The sequence below is a fragment of the Ictidomys tridecemlineatus genome, chromosome 16, assembly GCF_052094955.1.
Source record: "Ictidomys tridecemlineatus isolate mIctTri1 chromosome 16, mIctTri1.hap1, whole genome shotgun sequence".
Classification (NCBI taxonomy): Eukaryota; Metazoa; Chordata; class Mammalia; order Rodentia; family Sciuridae; genus Ictidomys; species Ictidomys tridecemlineatus.
Window position 1 is genome coordinate 38,033,193 of NC_135492.1, and position 17,075 is coordinate 38,050,267.

Consider the following 17,075-nt stretch of genomic DNA (forward strand, 5'->3'; position numbering starts at 1 on the left):
AGCTCCTCCCCCAGAAGGAAGCTCCGCCCACCTCCGAAGGGCCAATACGAATCGACTATCATCACTACTTCCGGAGCGTGGCGTCATTGCGCTTCCGGTTCTGCGGTCCCGGAGACGCTCGCGGGTTCTCGCGAGAGGCGGGAAAGGGCGCAGGGTTTGAAACATGGCGGACGACGTGGACCAGGTGAGTGGGTTCTAAGGTCCCGGCTCCAAAACAACGTCCCCGCCCCTTGCGGCCCTGGTCCTGCTCGGCCTCGCGTACCAGGGCTGTCTCCTTCCAAGCCCGTGGGAAGGCGGCCTGCCGCGGTGGCTCGTCCCGGTCGCCGCTGCCCCTTGTGCCTCCGGCCGTCGCGCCCCCTCCGGACTCGGCCGGGACCCCGAGGTCCTTGTCAGCCCGCCCGAGAGGGGCCCGCCGCGCTCGCCACCTCTGGGCCCGCGAGGCCTGCCCTTGTCTGTGGAGTGGAAGGAGCCGGCCCTGCCTGCCTCCCGGGCGGTCAGGGTTCCCGCAGGAGGCGGGACCGGGCGGTCAGGGTCCCAGGGGCCCGTCCTGGGCGCCGGCCGAGGGGACGCGCCACTCGGGAGGGACACGGCTGTGGCCCCGGGGACGCTGCCAGGCGCACAGCGACGCCTGCCTGCCTGCCCTGGAGCCCGTGCTCTGCAGGAGGACAGACGGGGGCAGGGCTGTGGCCGAGGATCTGTGACAGCAGCAGTGGGCCCCGGGCGGGGAGGGCGCGACCCGGCCCTGCACCTGCTCCTGTGCTGGCCCGGGTCCCGCTGTGCGTGGGGCCACGGCCTCTGCAGCTTCCCACTGCGGGAGTCTCCGCTGCACGAAGGAGGACTTCCCCGCCACTTACGTAGAGTGGCCCTTGGTTCCTTTTTTTTGCAGCATGTTCTATGTTGAACGCGGGCTGCTTCCTTTAATGTGCATCTCCCACCTGGAGAGCGCACGGCCATGAGGCTGAATGAACCGAGTGATGGGGACTCGGGGTGCACGGTGGCATCCTGGGCCCGGAGAGCAGGAGGATGGTCGGGTTTTGATAGAATTGTCATTACGTATTAATGTGCATTTCTCCACAATAATATGAGCTGCCTGATGGTGGCAGCTGTGGTTACCCAGTCCTTAAACAGCTGTTCAAGTGAGGTGACGGTGGTACCAACTGATGTCAGGGGTCTGATGTCAGGGGTTTGGGTTGTTTGGGGTTTTTTGGGGTTTTTTTGTTTTTTTTTTTTTTTTTTGGTCTCATTTGTCCTTTTGAACCTTCTGTCACCTTCTTCCACCATTTCATGTACTCTCTGAAGCAGTTCTTGAATAATCTTACCAACTCCTCCTGGCTGCAGCCATCCCGTCCATGAGGATGACCCTAAGTCATGCAGCCCTGACCTCTGCGGCCTGCATGTTGAATGGTTCTGTGACAGTGACAGTGGAAACCATTTCTCTTGTTCACCAGGTGTTAGGTCGCTCAGTCCTCGTAAGGACCTAAAGGGAGGTTATGGCTTCCTCGTGTTACAATTGAGGAGTCTGAGGGTTGTGACGGCAGGATTTGTGATCCGAGTTCAGGAGAGTCCGGTCAGGGTCAGGAGATGGACACAGACTGGCTGACTCCAAAGCTGGTGCTTTCAGTCGGTATTCTATACACCTGCCAGGTTCTGCATCTTCCTGACCAGTTCCCACCCTGAACTCCACCTGCCCTGTGCTGGATTCGTGATCTTCCCTTAAACCTGCACCTCTGGTAGCATTCGGAATTCACAGAGACGTTAGGTCAATGGTTTTTAAGTGACTGAGAGCTGGATATCAAGGAAACAAAGTCATGCTTATTTGGCTGAATAATTCATATAATAATTCATATATATATATATATCTGTCTTAGCGCTCATTTATGTCACAGGTGTTATACGAGAGGCACTGTACTAAGCCTTCATATCATTTAAGCCTCCCAGCAACAGAATTAGGGAGACACTATTGGTTTTCCTGTTTTGCAGACTGAGGCACAGAGGGGTTAAGTAACTTTCCTACAGTAACACAGCAGGGCAGAGATCCAAACTCCGCTCCCCCTCTAGTATCCCATCCTAAGCCTGTTTTCCTTTACCAGCAACAAACCACCAACACTGTAGAGGAGCCGCTGGACCTCATCAGGCTCAGCCTGGATGAGCGCATTTACGTGAAGATGAGAAATGACCGGGAGCTGCGAGGCAGGTTACATGTGAGTACATCGGATGACCTCGAAATCACCCTGTTTCCTGCCCCTCCTTCCTGCCTCGCTCCTTGTAGTGCAGGACTGGGCAGGGGGAGAGCGTGTTTTAAAATGCAGGAGAAAGCGGGTAGAAAGCCGCTCCTATTTCTATGAACCCGACACAACTGCACTTTACTCGTTTTTAGCGATTTTTTTTTAGCAATTTCAGCAAGGATGTTGGTCAGAGTTCCTTCTCCTCCCCTTCATCTCTCACTTTTATTTGTAAATAAATTTGTCCTCCATTCTTACTTAAATATATGCATATGTACTCATTCAGATCTTTTCTGTATATTCTCTCAAACATACAAGTGTAAGCATATGTGTGCATATGTGAAGACACATATATACACGCACACACGTCTGTGTGTGGATGCTTATATTTGCACCACCTCTAAAAAGAGTGGAATCCTGTTATGCATGTTTTTCAGCACCAAAATAAGTCTCCTTTGCTTCCACTAGGGAAGACTTGGATGGTGAATAACAGTCGTATATGAATGAGCGCTGTTTTATATTGTAGATCGTCCTTGTGTGTAAAGGTGACTTTACTGTATGACGGTGGCATTTAGACTATCTCCCATTTCTTGCTCCTATAAATGAGGCACATATTTCTTTGTGCACGTGTGCAATTCTTCCTGTAGAATTGGCCCCTTGAAGTGATCCTGTTTGTTCATAGAAAACCTGGACGATGTGGCCTCTCCTTGGTCACCTCCTAACCATGCTGTTTCCGTCACCTTTTCTGTCCCCTGAACTGGTTAAAGAGACAGGTAACGTTTACTGAGCACCAGCTGCACGTCAGGTCCTGTTCTGAGGTGTCTGCCTCTCGCCGTGGCCCAGCGGGTCTGTTTTCCACTCCTAAACTGTATACTTGGCCCTGGTTGGCGCTCCCTGCCCAGCACATGCCCACGTGGCCTGTGGGCTGTTTATTCTGAGGGGGCCACGTAAACCATCCAACACTGTTGGAGTCCGTGTGAGGAGATGCTGAGCGGGGACCTGGGGCCCACGTGTTGGCGTGAACTCCCGAGGCCACATTGAGTGTCCTGGTCACATTTATTCCCTCGGCCCACAGGTGCCAGGCACGTCCAAGTCCTGGACAGTTGCTCCGCCTACCTGCCCTTTGTGGTGTCCAGTCCTTTAGAAACCTGCAGTGCCGTCATCTTAACAGTTGAGGAATTTCTTCTCTCAGTCCCTGTTTCTTTCCTTTCACACTGTGGCTGGCTCCATGGAAACGAGTCTGGTGATCAGTGATAAATATGACATGGCCACTGTGGGTAAGGAGCAGGGTGGACACTCAGGAAATCATTCCAAGTCACTTTTAGTAAATGCACTCGGGGCCGTGATTGATAGACAGTGTTGTTTTTATTGGGTCAGTTCAGCTGTCGCTGCGGTCGTGTGTGAAGAGGTGGGGTAGCAGCAGATTGTCGTCCCTGGTAGGTGAAGCGTGTGGTGTGAGCATCAGGTGCATTACCTGTGGTGGCCCAGGTGACATGTCGTGGGCCCTGCTCGTGGTGGTCTCTCCGCTGGGTGGGTGCGTGTTTTCTGATCCCTCGCCCTCCCACTCCAGGCTTACGATCAACACTTAAATATGATCCTGGGCGACGTGGAGGAAACCGTGACCACAATAGAGATCGACGAAGAGACGTATGAAGAGATCTACAAGGTAAGTCACCCATTATCTCAGCTCCTCACTTTGAACCTGTCACTTGTTCTCGGCATGCGACGGCTCCCGTGCCACAGCTCAGGGAGGCCTGTCAGGTTGGGACACCGACTTACAGACTTGATGGAGTGTGGCAATTAAAAGGAGAGCCCGGAGGTCAGGCGGATCTGGTTTCCGCTACTGACTTGGCCACTACCTATCCGGGCTCCCTTGGGCAAGAGAGTCCACTGAGTCGGCTTGTCGCCAGGGTCATGGTGACAGTGCGAGGAGCGGCCTGTGAGCCACAGACAACAGGACGATGGTGTTCCACGTCATATGGACTTGGCCTGATGATCCTCATGTGTCAGGAACTAAAACAGGGACAGTTCACAGAAGTGTTCCCTCATTCAGACACACGCATGTCCACTGTGAAGACAAGTAACAGTGTCACGGGGCTGGGGCTGGGGCTCAGAGGTAGAGCGCTCACCCAGCATGTGTGAGGCCCTGGGTTCGATCCTCAGCACCACATAAAAATAAATAAACAGAGGTATTGTGTCCAACTTAAAGAATATATATTTAAAAAAAAATAACACTGTCACAAACAACCACTGTTTCTAGAACAGTATTTGGTGAAGTGCATTTGCTGTGCGGTTTGCCATTGTCTCTGCAAACCTCCTTACTGCCAGGCGCAGCTGAGGGCAGGTTTGCGTGCCCTTTACCTGCGTTTCCTCCATCGTGATCCATTGTTGGGGTTAAAGAGAGTCTGACCCCACAGACGGGGAGTGGAAAGGGAAGGGTGTTTACAGACACCTGCTGCAGTCAAGGTCGATCACCCTGTGGCATCGGAAACCGTGTCACTAAGCTGATTTTTATTCTTATCCCATGAACATGGACTGGTCTGCCTTGCACTTTAATGGACCTTGGTAAGAAGCATGATGTGGTGACCTCGAATACTGCTCATTGGAAATGGCCATTCACCAAGTCATGCGCACACGTTTCACTGCTTCATATTTTAATACATTTGTTGGTATCTCCTCAAAAAAGTCTTTGAATATCACAAAGCCAGTCTCTGGCCTGTTGGACTCTGGTGGTGAAAAATAACGGGCTCAGATCTCAGAACTCAGATCTCAGAAGTTCAGACCTGGATCCCGCTCACCACTGATTTAATGGAGCCAAAGCACCGACCCCAACTGTGACTGCGTCCTTGTCTATCAGACAGGGCCGATGGGGCGCCTGCTTCCTGGAGCTCTGGGGGGTCCCCTGACGGACCACACGGAAGCCTTCAGGGGGCAGGGCGGGGCAGGTGGCGGAGCGCTTGCCTGACCTGCGTGAAACACCAGGTTCGATCGTCAGCCACCGGAAAATAAATGAAGATACTGTGTGTGCACTAAAAAACACTTTTTAAAAATATTTTTTTAAAAAAGCCTTCAGATTAGGGACAGGCGACTAGTGGGCGTCCGAACAGTAGCCTTTGAGGGTCTTGGTGGCTCTGCCCGCGCTGGCCCCTGCCCTCTGCTCGCTCCCCTTTGCCAGGGTCCCCTCCTCTCCCTCCTGCATCTACGCATTTCCTCCCAAGGGACCCGTTAGTAGTGAGCAGAGCACACGGGCCTCGCCGGCGTCCAGGCGCAGCTGCAGGGGAGTGTCGCGCTCTGCTGAGCCACAGACACCCCTGACTGTGGGACTTATGGGGGACTGTCAAAATGCCGTCCCTGGATGATCCTGTTCAACACAGGAAACTGGGCCAAATGCCTGACATAATGGAGGGCCGTCTGTCCGCAGCCCCAGGACACACAGACCAGGGGTGTCTTGTGGGTCTTCCCGTAACCTACGTGACCAACTCCTGGACAACTCAGCCGACTGCTGACCACTAACGGGAAGGCAGAGCGGCCAGCTGAGAGCCGCTGTGCAGGCTGCGGACAGTGGCCTGTGCTCTGGGTCCCCAACCACCTTCCCAGCCGTCCATCCTGTACCGCGTGGTCGCTCCCAGGACACCGGCCCCTCTGCCTAGGGCTCCCTCCCCTACCTTAGGGACCAGAGGCCTGGAGGCCACACAAGGGATGTCTGTGCCCCTCCCTCCAGCCATTGCTGACCACTGGCCTCGTAGGTTTGGGTGGACAGACAGCCCCCTGCCTCCGCTCCTCACTGGGCCTCGCTCATCCAGGCTTCCTACCTACACGTCTGCTGTTGGGCTTCAGCATGTCTGACGCTGTGGGTTCTGTTCCTTCTCACCTCTGCGTGAAAACCAGCCAGATTCTGCCCGAGTCCACCTCCTTCCTGTGTCTGTCTGCTGGACGCAGCGTCCCCCAGAGTGAAACCCACTCCCATTTGGCCCTTTCCCCTCTAACCCTCCAGGGCCTGCAGCTTTGGGAGCCTGAGGGCTACTTTGCAGGTTCTAGCTGACATCCACCCGAGGCTCGCCCAGGTCTCACACGGCCCTCGCTCCTGGGGCCCAGGCCCGAGCAGTCAGCGGAAGCCTCAAGGTGTCCATTCTGTGCGTGCCCCATGTCCCCTGCAGCCCCTGCAAGCAATGCCCAGTGGGGAGCAGAGAAGCAGCTCACCTCCTGCCCCTGCGACTGTCCCCACTGTCCCCAGGAGGCCACCACACAAGCATGCTCTCGGGTGGTAAATCAGGGACCCCAGCTGCTTCTAGTGGCTCTGGTACCCCCTGGGTTTTCGGGTCACCTGAGTCACCCAGGGGTGAGGGGACAACCCCAGACAGGCCCTCGGGGCAGGTTCGTGGGTGGCTCAAGTATATTCTGAGCGATGCGTCTCTGTGACTATGTTGACATTCTTCAGTGTCATTCCACGCGGCCCTGTTGGTTTTGTGTCCTGCAGTCGACCAAGCGGAACATTCCGATGCTGTTTGTCCGGGGAGACGGGGTCGTGCTGGTCGCCCCTCCGTTGAGAGTCGGCTGACACCGAGGGTGGACCCCGAGGAGAAGACGGAGACCGTGGACAGCTGCCCCTTTGAATGTCCAGGATGTGGACAAGACATTGCTGCTGCGTGTGTCACTAAGAAATGGCCGCGACTCCTGCACCCCGAAGTGAGTTGGTTTGTAAACAACTTGCAGCCTCTTGAGCTCCGTGCACTGTCCCCTCCAATCCCCCTGAGGTGTCCGCGTCTTGTTCAAGGGTCAGTTTCCCCCGTCGTCCTGCACACACGTCCTTATGGTTTGTTTGGGTTTTTTATTAAATTTGGTGTTTGTTTTGGGGTTTCTTTTTTAACACAGCCTCCTGTCTTGTGAGCTCGTCTCAGCACATGTCTGTGTGGCACAGGGCCCCTGTGGTTCTGGAGGCACAGCTGGCAGAGTGGGACCTGGGGTTTTGTCCCTGTGCCCTGCCTGTCCGCTGCGGTTGTCCAAACCAACAAGTGCAGGACAGCCGGGTACACAGGTGACACAATAATACACCCACAGGGTGCTGCAGGAGCTCAGGTGTCATTTTAAACGTTGACGTTCCCGTGGGCCACAAGGTGTGACTTCTGGTACCAGAGCTACACTTAGAGAAAACACTTTCCAGCCTGGCCCACACCTGTCACCCCAGGGCTCAGGAGGCTGAGGCAGGAGGATCGAGAGTTGGAGGCCAGCCTCAGCAACTTGATGACATCCTAAGCAAGTCAGCGAGACCCAGTCTCCAAACAAAATGCAAAATGGGGCCAGGGAGGCGCTCAGTGGCCTAGTGACCCCGGGTTCAATCCCCAGTACCAAAGAAGAGAGGCCACTCTCCACTCTTGGATCATTGGAGGCCAAGTCTAAAACGCTCCTTAGCGACACCTGAAGGCAGGGGGTGGCCAAAAGCCAAGCTGTTCTGGTTCCAGCACTTGGTGCCCTAAACGCAGAGGAGCAAGTCCCTGCCCGCCCCGCGCCCGCCCTGCCCTCGCCCTGCCCTCAGCTGTTCATCCAGACGATGGCTGGCCCCGGGCCCTGCGCCAGTGTGGACTCTGAAAAGCAGAAAGTCTGGTTTGGGGCGACCTCCCCAGAGACGGGGTGCTGTTGGCACATCCACCATGGGCCCTGCCGTGTGCTCACGAGGGACGCGCACTGAGCCACGGCCCAGAGATGCCTTTAGTGGTGTCCACAGGTTCCATTTACTGCCCTGTCCCCACAAGCTAACAGGGAAGGACGGGGTGCTGAGCCCAGGGCGCAAGGGACCCCAGCCTCCTGCAGCCACCCCTGGGCTTGCTCCTCGGGGTCAGTGGTCCCTGGGGGCAAAGCTGTTCGCTGCGGGAAACGGGGACCTGCAGCTCTGGTGGGTGGACAGCCAGCGGCCATCTGGGAGGCCTTCCTGAGCAGAACTCGGGCCTGAATGACGAGGACAGGGGACAGGAGAGTCACCACCCTTGATGGAACAGCATGCGCAGGCCAGAGGCACTTTGTATCCTCAGAGTCCCCTGCAGGGTGTTAAAGAGAGCTCAGGGCACAGAGAGCTAAGGACACTGAGAGGCCCCTGCAGCCTGGGGTCACCCTGCCGTCCCCCTGCGCTCCCCCGTCTGCCTGCCCTCCCCAGCACCTTGTGCCTCAGTCTCTGGACACCTCTGCTCCGCCCTCGGTCCCCCTCCTCCTGGAACCCACAGCCCCCCGGGATTGTTCACCCCTGACTTTAAAACACAGGACCCTGCCATGTGACCTGGGGACATTGGCACAGGACAGCCGCAGCCCACACACGCCCCTCATCTAACAGCCGCACACAGGGACGGGGACCAGGACAGGGGAGGCACTGTGAGTTGGGGGTCTTGGGGAGCTGGGGTCCAAGTCCCTAGAGCTCAACCAGGGCCCTGCCACGGTCCCCAAGTCGAGGTCGCCTACCCAAGGCTGCAGGGGGGCTGTCCCCAGGGCCATGCTCTCCGGGCGGGGTCCTGGGAGCTGTGCCTGGGCCCCTGCAGCACACAGCACTCAGCCCCAGCCACCAGCTGGTGGCCACATCGCGGGAGCTGGGGACTGGTGGTTCCTGCCACGTGCTGTCACATACCTGGAGGGGAGCCTCTGGTGATGTCACACTCCTCTGGAGTCCTTGCCAGCAGATGCCACACCTAGATCCCCGTCTTGGAGGTTTCATGAGGGACACTTACAGGAAGGTAGTGGGCACAGGGACCCCTGGTGGCCCTGTGGATGGCTCCCATGGTGCTGGGGAAGTTCAACATGAGTCCCAGGACTGTCCTCATGGAACGACCAAGTTTCCAGAAAACATTGAAACCTGCAGAGAACTCAGTCCACCCAGAGTCACGTTAGAACGGCATGGCGCACCCCGGTCGTCCCAGCGGCTCGGGAGGCTGAGGCAGGAGGATCTCCAGTTCAAAGCCAGCCTCAGCCAAATGGAGGCCCTGAGCAACTCAGGGAGACCCTGTCTCTAAATAATAAACACAAAATAGGGCTGGGGACGGGGCTCAGGGGTCAACTGTCCCCAAGTTCAATCCCTGGTACCAAAAACAAACACACAAAAAAAAACCCTGCCCAATACTGTGGATGACTGGGGCCAGGTGAGCTGACCCACAAGTCACCTCTGACACAGGGTCCCTTCCCAGTCCAGGTCGCACTTCAGACTCATGGCTTGGCAACAGAACTCCAAGCAGCTGTCACACTCCACAGCACTGTGGAGAGGGAGTGGTCAGACGTGCCCAGCCCTGACCACGAGAGCCGCTCTGTAGACACAGGACCCCGTGGGCAGCCTGGCCAGGGTGACAGCCTCAGTAGAGGACGTGCACCTTAACTGGACGGCGTCAGTGCTGGGGGGACCAGGACCTTCTGTCACTCATGAGACAGCTGGGCCACATCTGGAGTCCCTCAGTGACTTGAGAGTCCAACTCAGTGACTTGAGGTGAGACAGTCGAACTCCTGGGCCCTGACCGTGGGCCCACGGTGACCCTCCACTGCAGACCCCAGGCGCCCTGGCTCCTCCCCCTAGTGGACACCCGTCTTGTTCTCAGGAGAAAAGGGGACCGGGTGTCACGGAACACGAGAAAATATGGGATGGCACTCGGTCAGACTCAGAGCAACACAGATTCCCTTACAGGGCCATAAGGAAAGGAGGAAATGGTAGGATTATTTACATATTCAGAAATGCTAAGAGGAACTTGTCACTTATTTTTTATGGGTGCATCACGGCTGCACACCATGGTGGGGTGTGTGGTCGCACATTCTTACACACACACTATGACGACATCATTGGGCCAATGCCACTCCCTGGCACTTTGTCCCCACTTTCCCACACGCTGACTCCCTTTCCCTTAGGGTCCCCCTTGGATTTTCAGGAGGGTCCCACCTGCTACACACACTTTTCTTTTCCTGTGAAAAGAACTTTCTAAGAACTTAGGGACTCATCTCCTGCTTTTGATCATTCATCAGTTGAAATAATGACTGCACAGTAAACGGGAACAGAGCCAGTGCAGAAGCAGAGAAATCGATGTCACCTGTGTGTACAGGACTTTCATCTGTTATGCAAGATACAGCCAGGTAGGGTGACCCACGCCTGTCATACCTGCAGCTCAGGAGGCTGAGGCAGGAGGATCGCAAGTTGGAGGCCAGCCTCAGCCACTTAGTGAGGCCCTCAGCCACTTAGTGAGACTCTGTCTCTAAATAAAATAGAAAAAGGGCTGGGGACGGGGCTCAGTGGCTAAGTGCGTGCCCCTGGGTTCAATCCCCAGGACCAACAACAACAACAAAAAAAAGGGTCAGCCAGATGGGTGATAGTCAGGACTCTCTGCCGCAGGTTCTCCTGGGACCCAAACTGTAAATAGCAATTCAATAAAGACACCGCGTGTTAAAATCAGGACGCTGTGCCCCTCTGTCCCCGTATCCCATCACATTTCACCTGAGCGGTCCTTAGCACATGGATCCTGAAGGCCACCTGGGTGTCAACCTGCTCTTGGTGTCTAAACACCGTGATTCATGTGCCCTCGTGTGAAGAAGGACGGTTTTAAACAAAGTCCACATCAGCACTTTGTGTCCGCATCACGTCAGGGTCACGGTTTTCCTAAGCACCTACTTAGTCTCACTGTCGCCGTCAGCCATAGACGTTATAGAAGCTCAGTTTGAAGATCTGTCACCATTTTGAAGATCCTGGGGCTGGGGTCCGGCTGGTGGCAGAGCACCTACCTGGCCCAGGTGAGGCCCTGGGCTCCCCATTAAAAATGGAAACCCTGCCCTTTGATCCAGTGGTGGCAGGGACACTCATGAGTGGCCACCGCCTGCCACGTCTTTGAGATGAAGGGGCCCTGAAGTCCACCCGAGTCACTTCTGAGTGTCCCAAGTGGAGCTAAGGTCATGAGCCACAGAGGGACAAGGTCTCAGGACCGTCCAGAGGGGCCAGAGCTGTGACTTGGGCACATCCTCAAACTTCGCCCGGAGGCGGGCCGTTCCCTGTGACTCACTCTTACAGATGACACCACTGTCGGGAGGGGACTGTCCCCCGGGTGGCGATGCCATCTGAGTGGCTCTCCGCGTGTTGATCACGGAAAACATCTGCAAGGGCCAGGGGTCGCCCTGGGCCGGGCCACGAAGCTCAGCGGCCACTTCTGGTCCCCTGCTTCCCCTCGCCCCGTCCTGCCTGCTGTCCTGGGCCACACGCCCTGTGACCGCCACCTGCCAGAGGTGACAGATGTGCCAGCTGGGAGCCCGGCGTCCCTGACCCCAGGGAGAAGAGGCCAGGCGTGTTCTGAGCTCCCTCTGCCCGTCGCTCCCTGCGAACACTCCAGAGCGTGTAGATGCCTATTTTCTTGGCAGCTTCTAGAAGTTTCCAGGGTGTGGAAGCCACCTGGCCCCTGGGGGTTGCCAAGGATGACTCTGGAGGAGTTTCTTCCCGGGCTCCCCCCTGCCAGCCCCACCTGCCGGCCGCGCTGTGGGCATCAGGCTGGGGACGCGACAGGAACCCTCCTGTCCTCGGGAAGGTGGGGAATGACAGCAGAAGGAGCCCGGGGGCTGCAGACTCACCTGGCTCCCAACCCAGAGGGACCAGGGAGGTGCCCCAAGGTCACCTAAGGACGGCAAGGCCTCTCCAGGAGCAGCCTGGGACGGTGCGGGGATGTCCCTGCCCCGTCACCAGCAGCAGGTCAGAAGGCTCAGAGGGAACAGGTGTCGGGAGGCCGTGAGGTCCGCCAAGCCCCCATCTGACTTATCCCAAATGCCCGCTCATTTCTCTCCCCTGATGGCTTTCAGGAGACTCGTGGCTTGGAAATACTGTGGTTCATTCAGCACATGCCACCCCCAGGTGTCCCGCACGCGCCACGTGTGGAGGGACACTCCGTGAGCCCTGCGACTCGGGAGGCCGAGGCAGGAACATCTCAAGTTGGAGGCCAGCCTCCACCACTGCGCAAGACTCCGTCTCAACATAAAGAGGCCGGTGGCGGGAGGCTAGGAGCGAGGCTCGGTGGCGGGGCCCTTGACTAGTGGGGACAGGGCCCTGGGTCCCAGAACTGAGAAAAAGAAAGAAAAAGGGAAAAAGAGACTTTTTGGTGGCTCACAACTAGGCAAGGGGACAACAGCCCCCAGAAGAGTAAGCCCAGGAGGCGGGGGACGGGAGGTGGGAGGGGGGCGGGGTCAAGGGGAACTCAGAGGCCCAGGTGTCATTGCAGACAGGGAAGAAGAATCCAGGAGGGGGACAGAGATCTGCCTGAGGCCACAGGAGAGGCCTCTCTCCCGTGGGAGGCCCTGGGTTCGACCCTTGGCACCACATAAAAAGAAACAGATCAACTAAAGGTAGTACGTCCATTTAGGACTAAAAGTATTTTTAAAATATAATAATAATCCATTCCAGCGGCTCGGGAGGCTGAGGCAGGAGGATGGCAAGTTGGAGGCCAGCCTCAGCCACTTAGCAAGGCCCTAAGCAACTCAGTGAGACCCTGTCTCTAAATAAAATGCAAAATAGGGCTGGGGACGGGGCTCAGTGGCTGAGTGCCCCCAAGTTCAATTCCCAGTACCCCCCACAATAAAGTAATATATAGTAACAATGATCTCAGACGCCCAGAGAATGCACCTAAAGTTCCCGTCTTATTTTTTTTCCAACTAAATGTGGATTATTATTTTATTTTGTTTTTGTTTTGCTTGTTTTTTGGGGTACTAAGGATTGAACGCAGGGTCACTCAGCCACTAAACCCCATGTCCATTCTTTTATTTTATTTTGTATTTTGACACAGGGTCTCACCAACTTGCTTAGGGCCTCACTGATTTGCTGAGGCTGGCCTCCATCTTGCGACCCTCCTGCCTCGGCCTCCCAAGTCCCTGGGCTAACAGGCATGCACCCCCAAACCCCCATCAATCACACATTTTTTAAACTGGTGCATGAAAACATAAAAATGGGTTTTTTATCCTCAAATACTCATCATGGGCAGCAGTTTTCTAGATCTTTTCTGGCAGACTTCTGAAGTGGACAGCCCATGACGGCACATGACGTATTGTCCCTGCTGTGCAAGAGCGCACCAGCCCTTCTTGCCCCTCTGAGATGGATGGAGGGCCCCTTACCGCTCAGCTCACTTCCTAATCTCAACTGTGACAGCAGGTGGCGCTCTTCTGCCTTCGCAGCGCCCTTGGTCTGTGTGCAACATGACCCACGCTGGCCTTCGCGCTCTGGCTCCGTACCCCCTTCAGTCTCGGTGGTTGGTGAGACTCCATCCTACGCTCTGCTGCTGCTGCCAAAAGCAAAGAACAGAAAACATTCCTTGTTCCACATGGAAGTCGTAAGGAAAGACAGGCTTCTGGTGCTGCCCACGGCCTGTGGGGCTGAGGATGGGACTCCCAGCCAGAGCCTCCTGTCAGCACGCAGGGGCCTGTCCCTGTCCCCAGCTGCCGGCTGGACAGAACGTCTGTGAGCGGATCCTTGCTCCGTGTCACAGCCTCAGTGCCCTCCTGTGTCCAGTGTCCTCTCAGCTCCACTGAGGTATGTCCCGAGAACGGCCTGGAATCACTGAACTGGACTCACAGAGGCGAAGTTTGGGGTTAAAATCAATAAAACACTTGGCCTCGCTCGGACGGCTCACATTTCCTTGTTAAGATGTGGATTTGAGTCCTGATCTGGAGCCCAGCACCGTGGCTCAAAAGATGTGAACCAGACTCAGCTTCCCCCACCCTCAGTTTCCTCCTCCAGGAAAGCGGGACAGTGAGCCTAGCCCGCGTCTGTCATCCCAGCGGCTGGGGAGGCTGAGGCAGGAGGATCGCTAGGTGGAGGCCAGCCTCAGAAACTTAGCAAGGCCCTGAGCAGCTCAGGGAGACCCTGTCTCTCAATAAAATACAAAATAGGGCTGGGGACGGGGCTCAGGGGTTGAGTGCCCCTGAGTTCAACCCCCTGTACCCACATAAAAGAAAAAAGAGTAACAATAGCAGGGCCCAGATTTTCAGGCCAAAAGAATCGTCCAAACTAGGAGGAGCAGGCTGCCTGGTGAGGACCCAGGGCCAAGCAATGACCCCTTTGCAGCCTCCTGTCCCCCACCTCGGTTCTCAGCGATGTTGTCCCCTGGGCAGCTTTAAGGGTGCGGGAGAAATAAGTGGGACCGGCTCAGTCAGCAAGGTCACCCAGCAGCATCACGGGACGGTGACATCACTGTCAGCTTCTGCCCAGGAAACTCCAGGGTGCAGATCACCCAGGGGAAGGGCAGGTGGACAGGCATCGGGGCAGCTCTCTGTCCTGGGTGAGGGGCCGCCAGAGCCCCCAAGGGGCCCCGGGGGCCACTCCTGTCCCTGCTCAGTTTGCCCTGAACGGGGACACGCTGGGGACGGCGGAACCCTACCAACAGGTGCCCCTCCTTTCCTAGAAGAAATGTCAACAACTGCCAGAGTCAAAATAGACGGTGACGCGCGTCCCAGGAATCCTGTCCCGGCCAAGCCCAGGCCTGCTGCGGTGCCCTTGGGGACAGATAAGCAGAATCTCCAAGTCACCAGCACTGGGGTGGAGGTGACGGCCAGGAGGACAGCAGCCAGGCCCTGGCTCCGGGGGCTGTGTCCACTGAGCTGCGTCTTGGTGCCCTGGAGTCCACCCCACGCAGGCTCCAGGTCTCGATGGTGGGAGGCCGACTTCCGTGGGGGACAGGGGACCTGGGGCCTTTCCCACTGCACAAAGGAAAATGGGAAAAAAATACGGAGGGGCCAAGGCTTGGCTGCTGCTCTTCCCCTGTGAATGACATTATCCTCTTCTCTAAAGCTTTCGTTCTACCCTGGTGAACTGGACCGTCTCCTGCTGCCCTTTGACATCTTGAGAACCGCCCAAAATGTGAGAAATGGGCACAATTTGGTCGACCTCCATCAAATTTCTTTATACTATCAGCTTTTCTTTATTTTTTTAAATTTTCTTTTATTTTTGGTACCGGGAATTGAACCCAGGGACACTCAACCCCTGAGCCCCGTCCCCAACCCTATTTTGCATTTTATTCAGAGACAGGGTCTCGCTGAGTTGCTCAGGGCCTCGCTGAGTGGCTGAGGCTGGCCTCCACCTTGCGATCCTCCTGCCTCAGCCTCCCCAGCTGCGGGGATGACAGGCGCGCCCCCCTGCCCCCAGCTTATTTTTTATTGTGGTCAAAGAATTGCAAGAATGTACCCTCTTCCCATGTTTAAGGGTAGAGTTCACAGATGTGAAGGTGATCACACGGAGGTGCAGTGTGTGGGGACTTTTCTGAAAGCAGCGCCCTCCCTCCTGGGTGTCTCTGAAGTGTTGAAGCTGTCCCCTGTCCACCAAGTCCTTGTCCTCGTCGCAGTACTTTATGGCTCTGCCTAAACCTGATTCCAAAGGTCTCAAAGCCTTGGAAAGTCACTCTGCACAAACCCACGGGCAACATGAGGGTGGCGGTCTGCAGACTGCGAAGCATCCTTTCCCCATCAGAAGCCAGAGTCCTTCGGGCAGCCAGTGCCCGGCCTGGCAGAGGGACAGCTGGCCTCGCGACGGGGGGCGGGGACCTGGCTAGGTGTTCAGATCACGCCACTCCTGCCCACAGCCCTCCATGGCCTCCATCTCGCAGAACAGCCCTGGCAGGGGGCCGTGTGCCCACCTGTCATCCCCACGACTCTGGAGGCTGAGGCAGGAGGATGGCAAGTTGGAGGCCAGCCTCAGCCACTTAGTGAGACCTGTCTCAAAATCACAAAATAAAAAGGGGCTGGGGATATAGCTCAGTGGTAGTGTCCCTGGGTTCAGTCCCCAGGACCAAAGAAACAGAAAGGCCGAGTTTCACTCCCCCTCCCAAAGTTGCTGGAGACAGAAACGTTAGCGTACGGCCCAGGACTCTGCGTGGCCGTCTGTCCGGTTGATTCCGATGCCCCAGGTTTGGAGAACCGCTGTATTCCATGTGCCCTGGGGATGGACAGCCCCGGCACACCCAGAGAGCGGGTCAGATGTGCGGAGCTCTGACGCAATCCCGGCTGGCACTGAGTCAGACCCTGCACTGGAGCAAGAGCCTGGGTGACTCCCGCGCATTCTATATCCAGAGCTTCCTGGGGACCGGGCCGGGGCTCGGTGACAGAGCGCTCGCCCAGCACGTGTGAGGCCCTGGGTCCGCCCTCGGCACCACATAGAGACAAATAAATGAAATATTGTGCCCGAATACAACTGGGGGGAAATGCAGCAGCACTTCCTGACCCGTCCCCCGAGGGGCCTGGAGGCCATGACATATTGGGAGCAGGAGCTGTCCCCTGCCACCAGATCATGGATCCTAAACATCTTTGAGCCCCAAAAGGATCCAGGCTCTTGGGGGAGATGGCTGCTTCCAAGGCTGAGGCTGGGAATGTCCCTCAAGGCCCATGTGTTCAAAGCCTGGTCTCTGGCCTGTGGCACGACTGAGAGGGGACGGGACCTTTAAGAGGCGGAGCCTAAAGGAAGCAAGTTAGGTCATTGGGGGCGGGCCCTTTCCCAAGAAAGGGCTATTGGAACCCTGGCCCCTTCCTGTCTACTCAATTCCCAGCTGCCACCAGGTGACACGTTTCCTGAGCCACATGCTTCTGCCGCGATGTTCTGCTCTCACCACGGACCCAGCCAGCGGCCATGGGGCCCAGCAAACATGGGTCGAAACCTTTCCTCTGTGTAAGCTGCTTACCTCGGGTGTTTTGTCACAGCAACGGAAACATCAAAGACTAAGTAGGAACAAAGACGGAGAAAGAAAGAAGATGGCCTGTGGATCCTCCGTCCCCGCAAACGAGGCAGGAATTAAAGGGAAAAGTAGCGACTTCAGAGTGGAGAGACCTCGAGCTGGGGAGACCCCGGCAGCACACAGCCCAGGCCACCATCCTCAACACTGGAGCTGA

At 56.5% G+C, this 17,075-nt stretch overlaps 1 protein-coding gene and 1 long non-coding RNA gene across 5 annotated transcripts in view; one reads left to right on the forward strand and one right to left on the reverse strand.

Moving 5' to 3' along the window:
* The first annotated feature begins 25 nt into the window (after positions 1-25).
* Positions 26-7,089, forward strand: Lsm3 (LSM3 homolog, U6 small nuclear RNA and mRNA degradation associated). Its single transcript, XM_005333778.4, has 4 exons — positions 26-184; positions 2,091-2,201; positions 3,793-3,888; positions 6,700-7,089. Exons 1-4 carry the CDS (start codon positions 164-166, stop codon positions 6,778-6,780), a joined length of 309 nt encoding a protein of 102 aa, XP_005333835.1. The 5' UTR covers positions 26-163; the 3' UTR covers positions 6,781-7,089.
* A 5,477-nt stretch (positions 7,090-12,566) lies between these two features.
* Positions 12,567-17,075, reverse strand: part of LOC120891634 (uncharacterized) — a 51,927-nt gene continuing 47,418 nt past the window's right edge. For all 4 annotated transcript variants that reach the window (XR_013431289.1, XR_013431287.1, XR_013431286.1 and 1 more), the window contains one exon: positions 12,567-13,483. This is a non-coding gene — a long non-coding RNA (uncharacterized LOC120891634). The remainder of the gene's footprint in view (positions 13,484-17,075) is intronic.

Coding starts and splice junctions, on each gene's coding strand:
- Lsm3 (XM_005333778.4), top strand. CDS start 164: ATGGCGGACGACGTGGACCAG. Junction 185..2,090: donor TGGCGGACGACGTGGACCAG/GTGAGTGGGTTC, acceptor TTCCTTTACCAG/CAACAAACCACCAACACTGT. Junction 3,889..6,699: donor CGTATGAAGAGATCTACAAG/GTAAGTCACCCA, acceptor TGTGTCCTGCAG/TCGACCAAGCGGAACATTCC.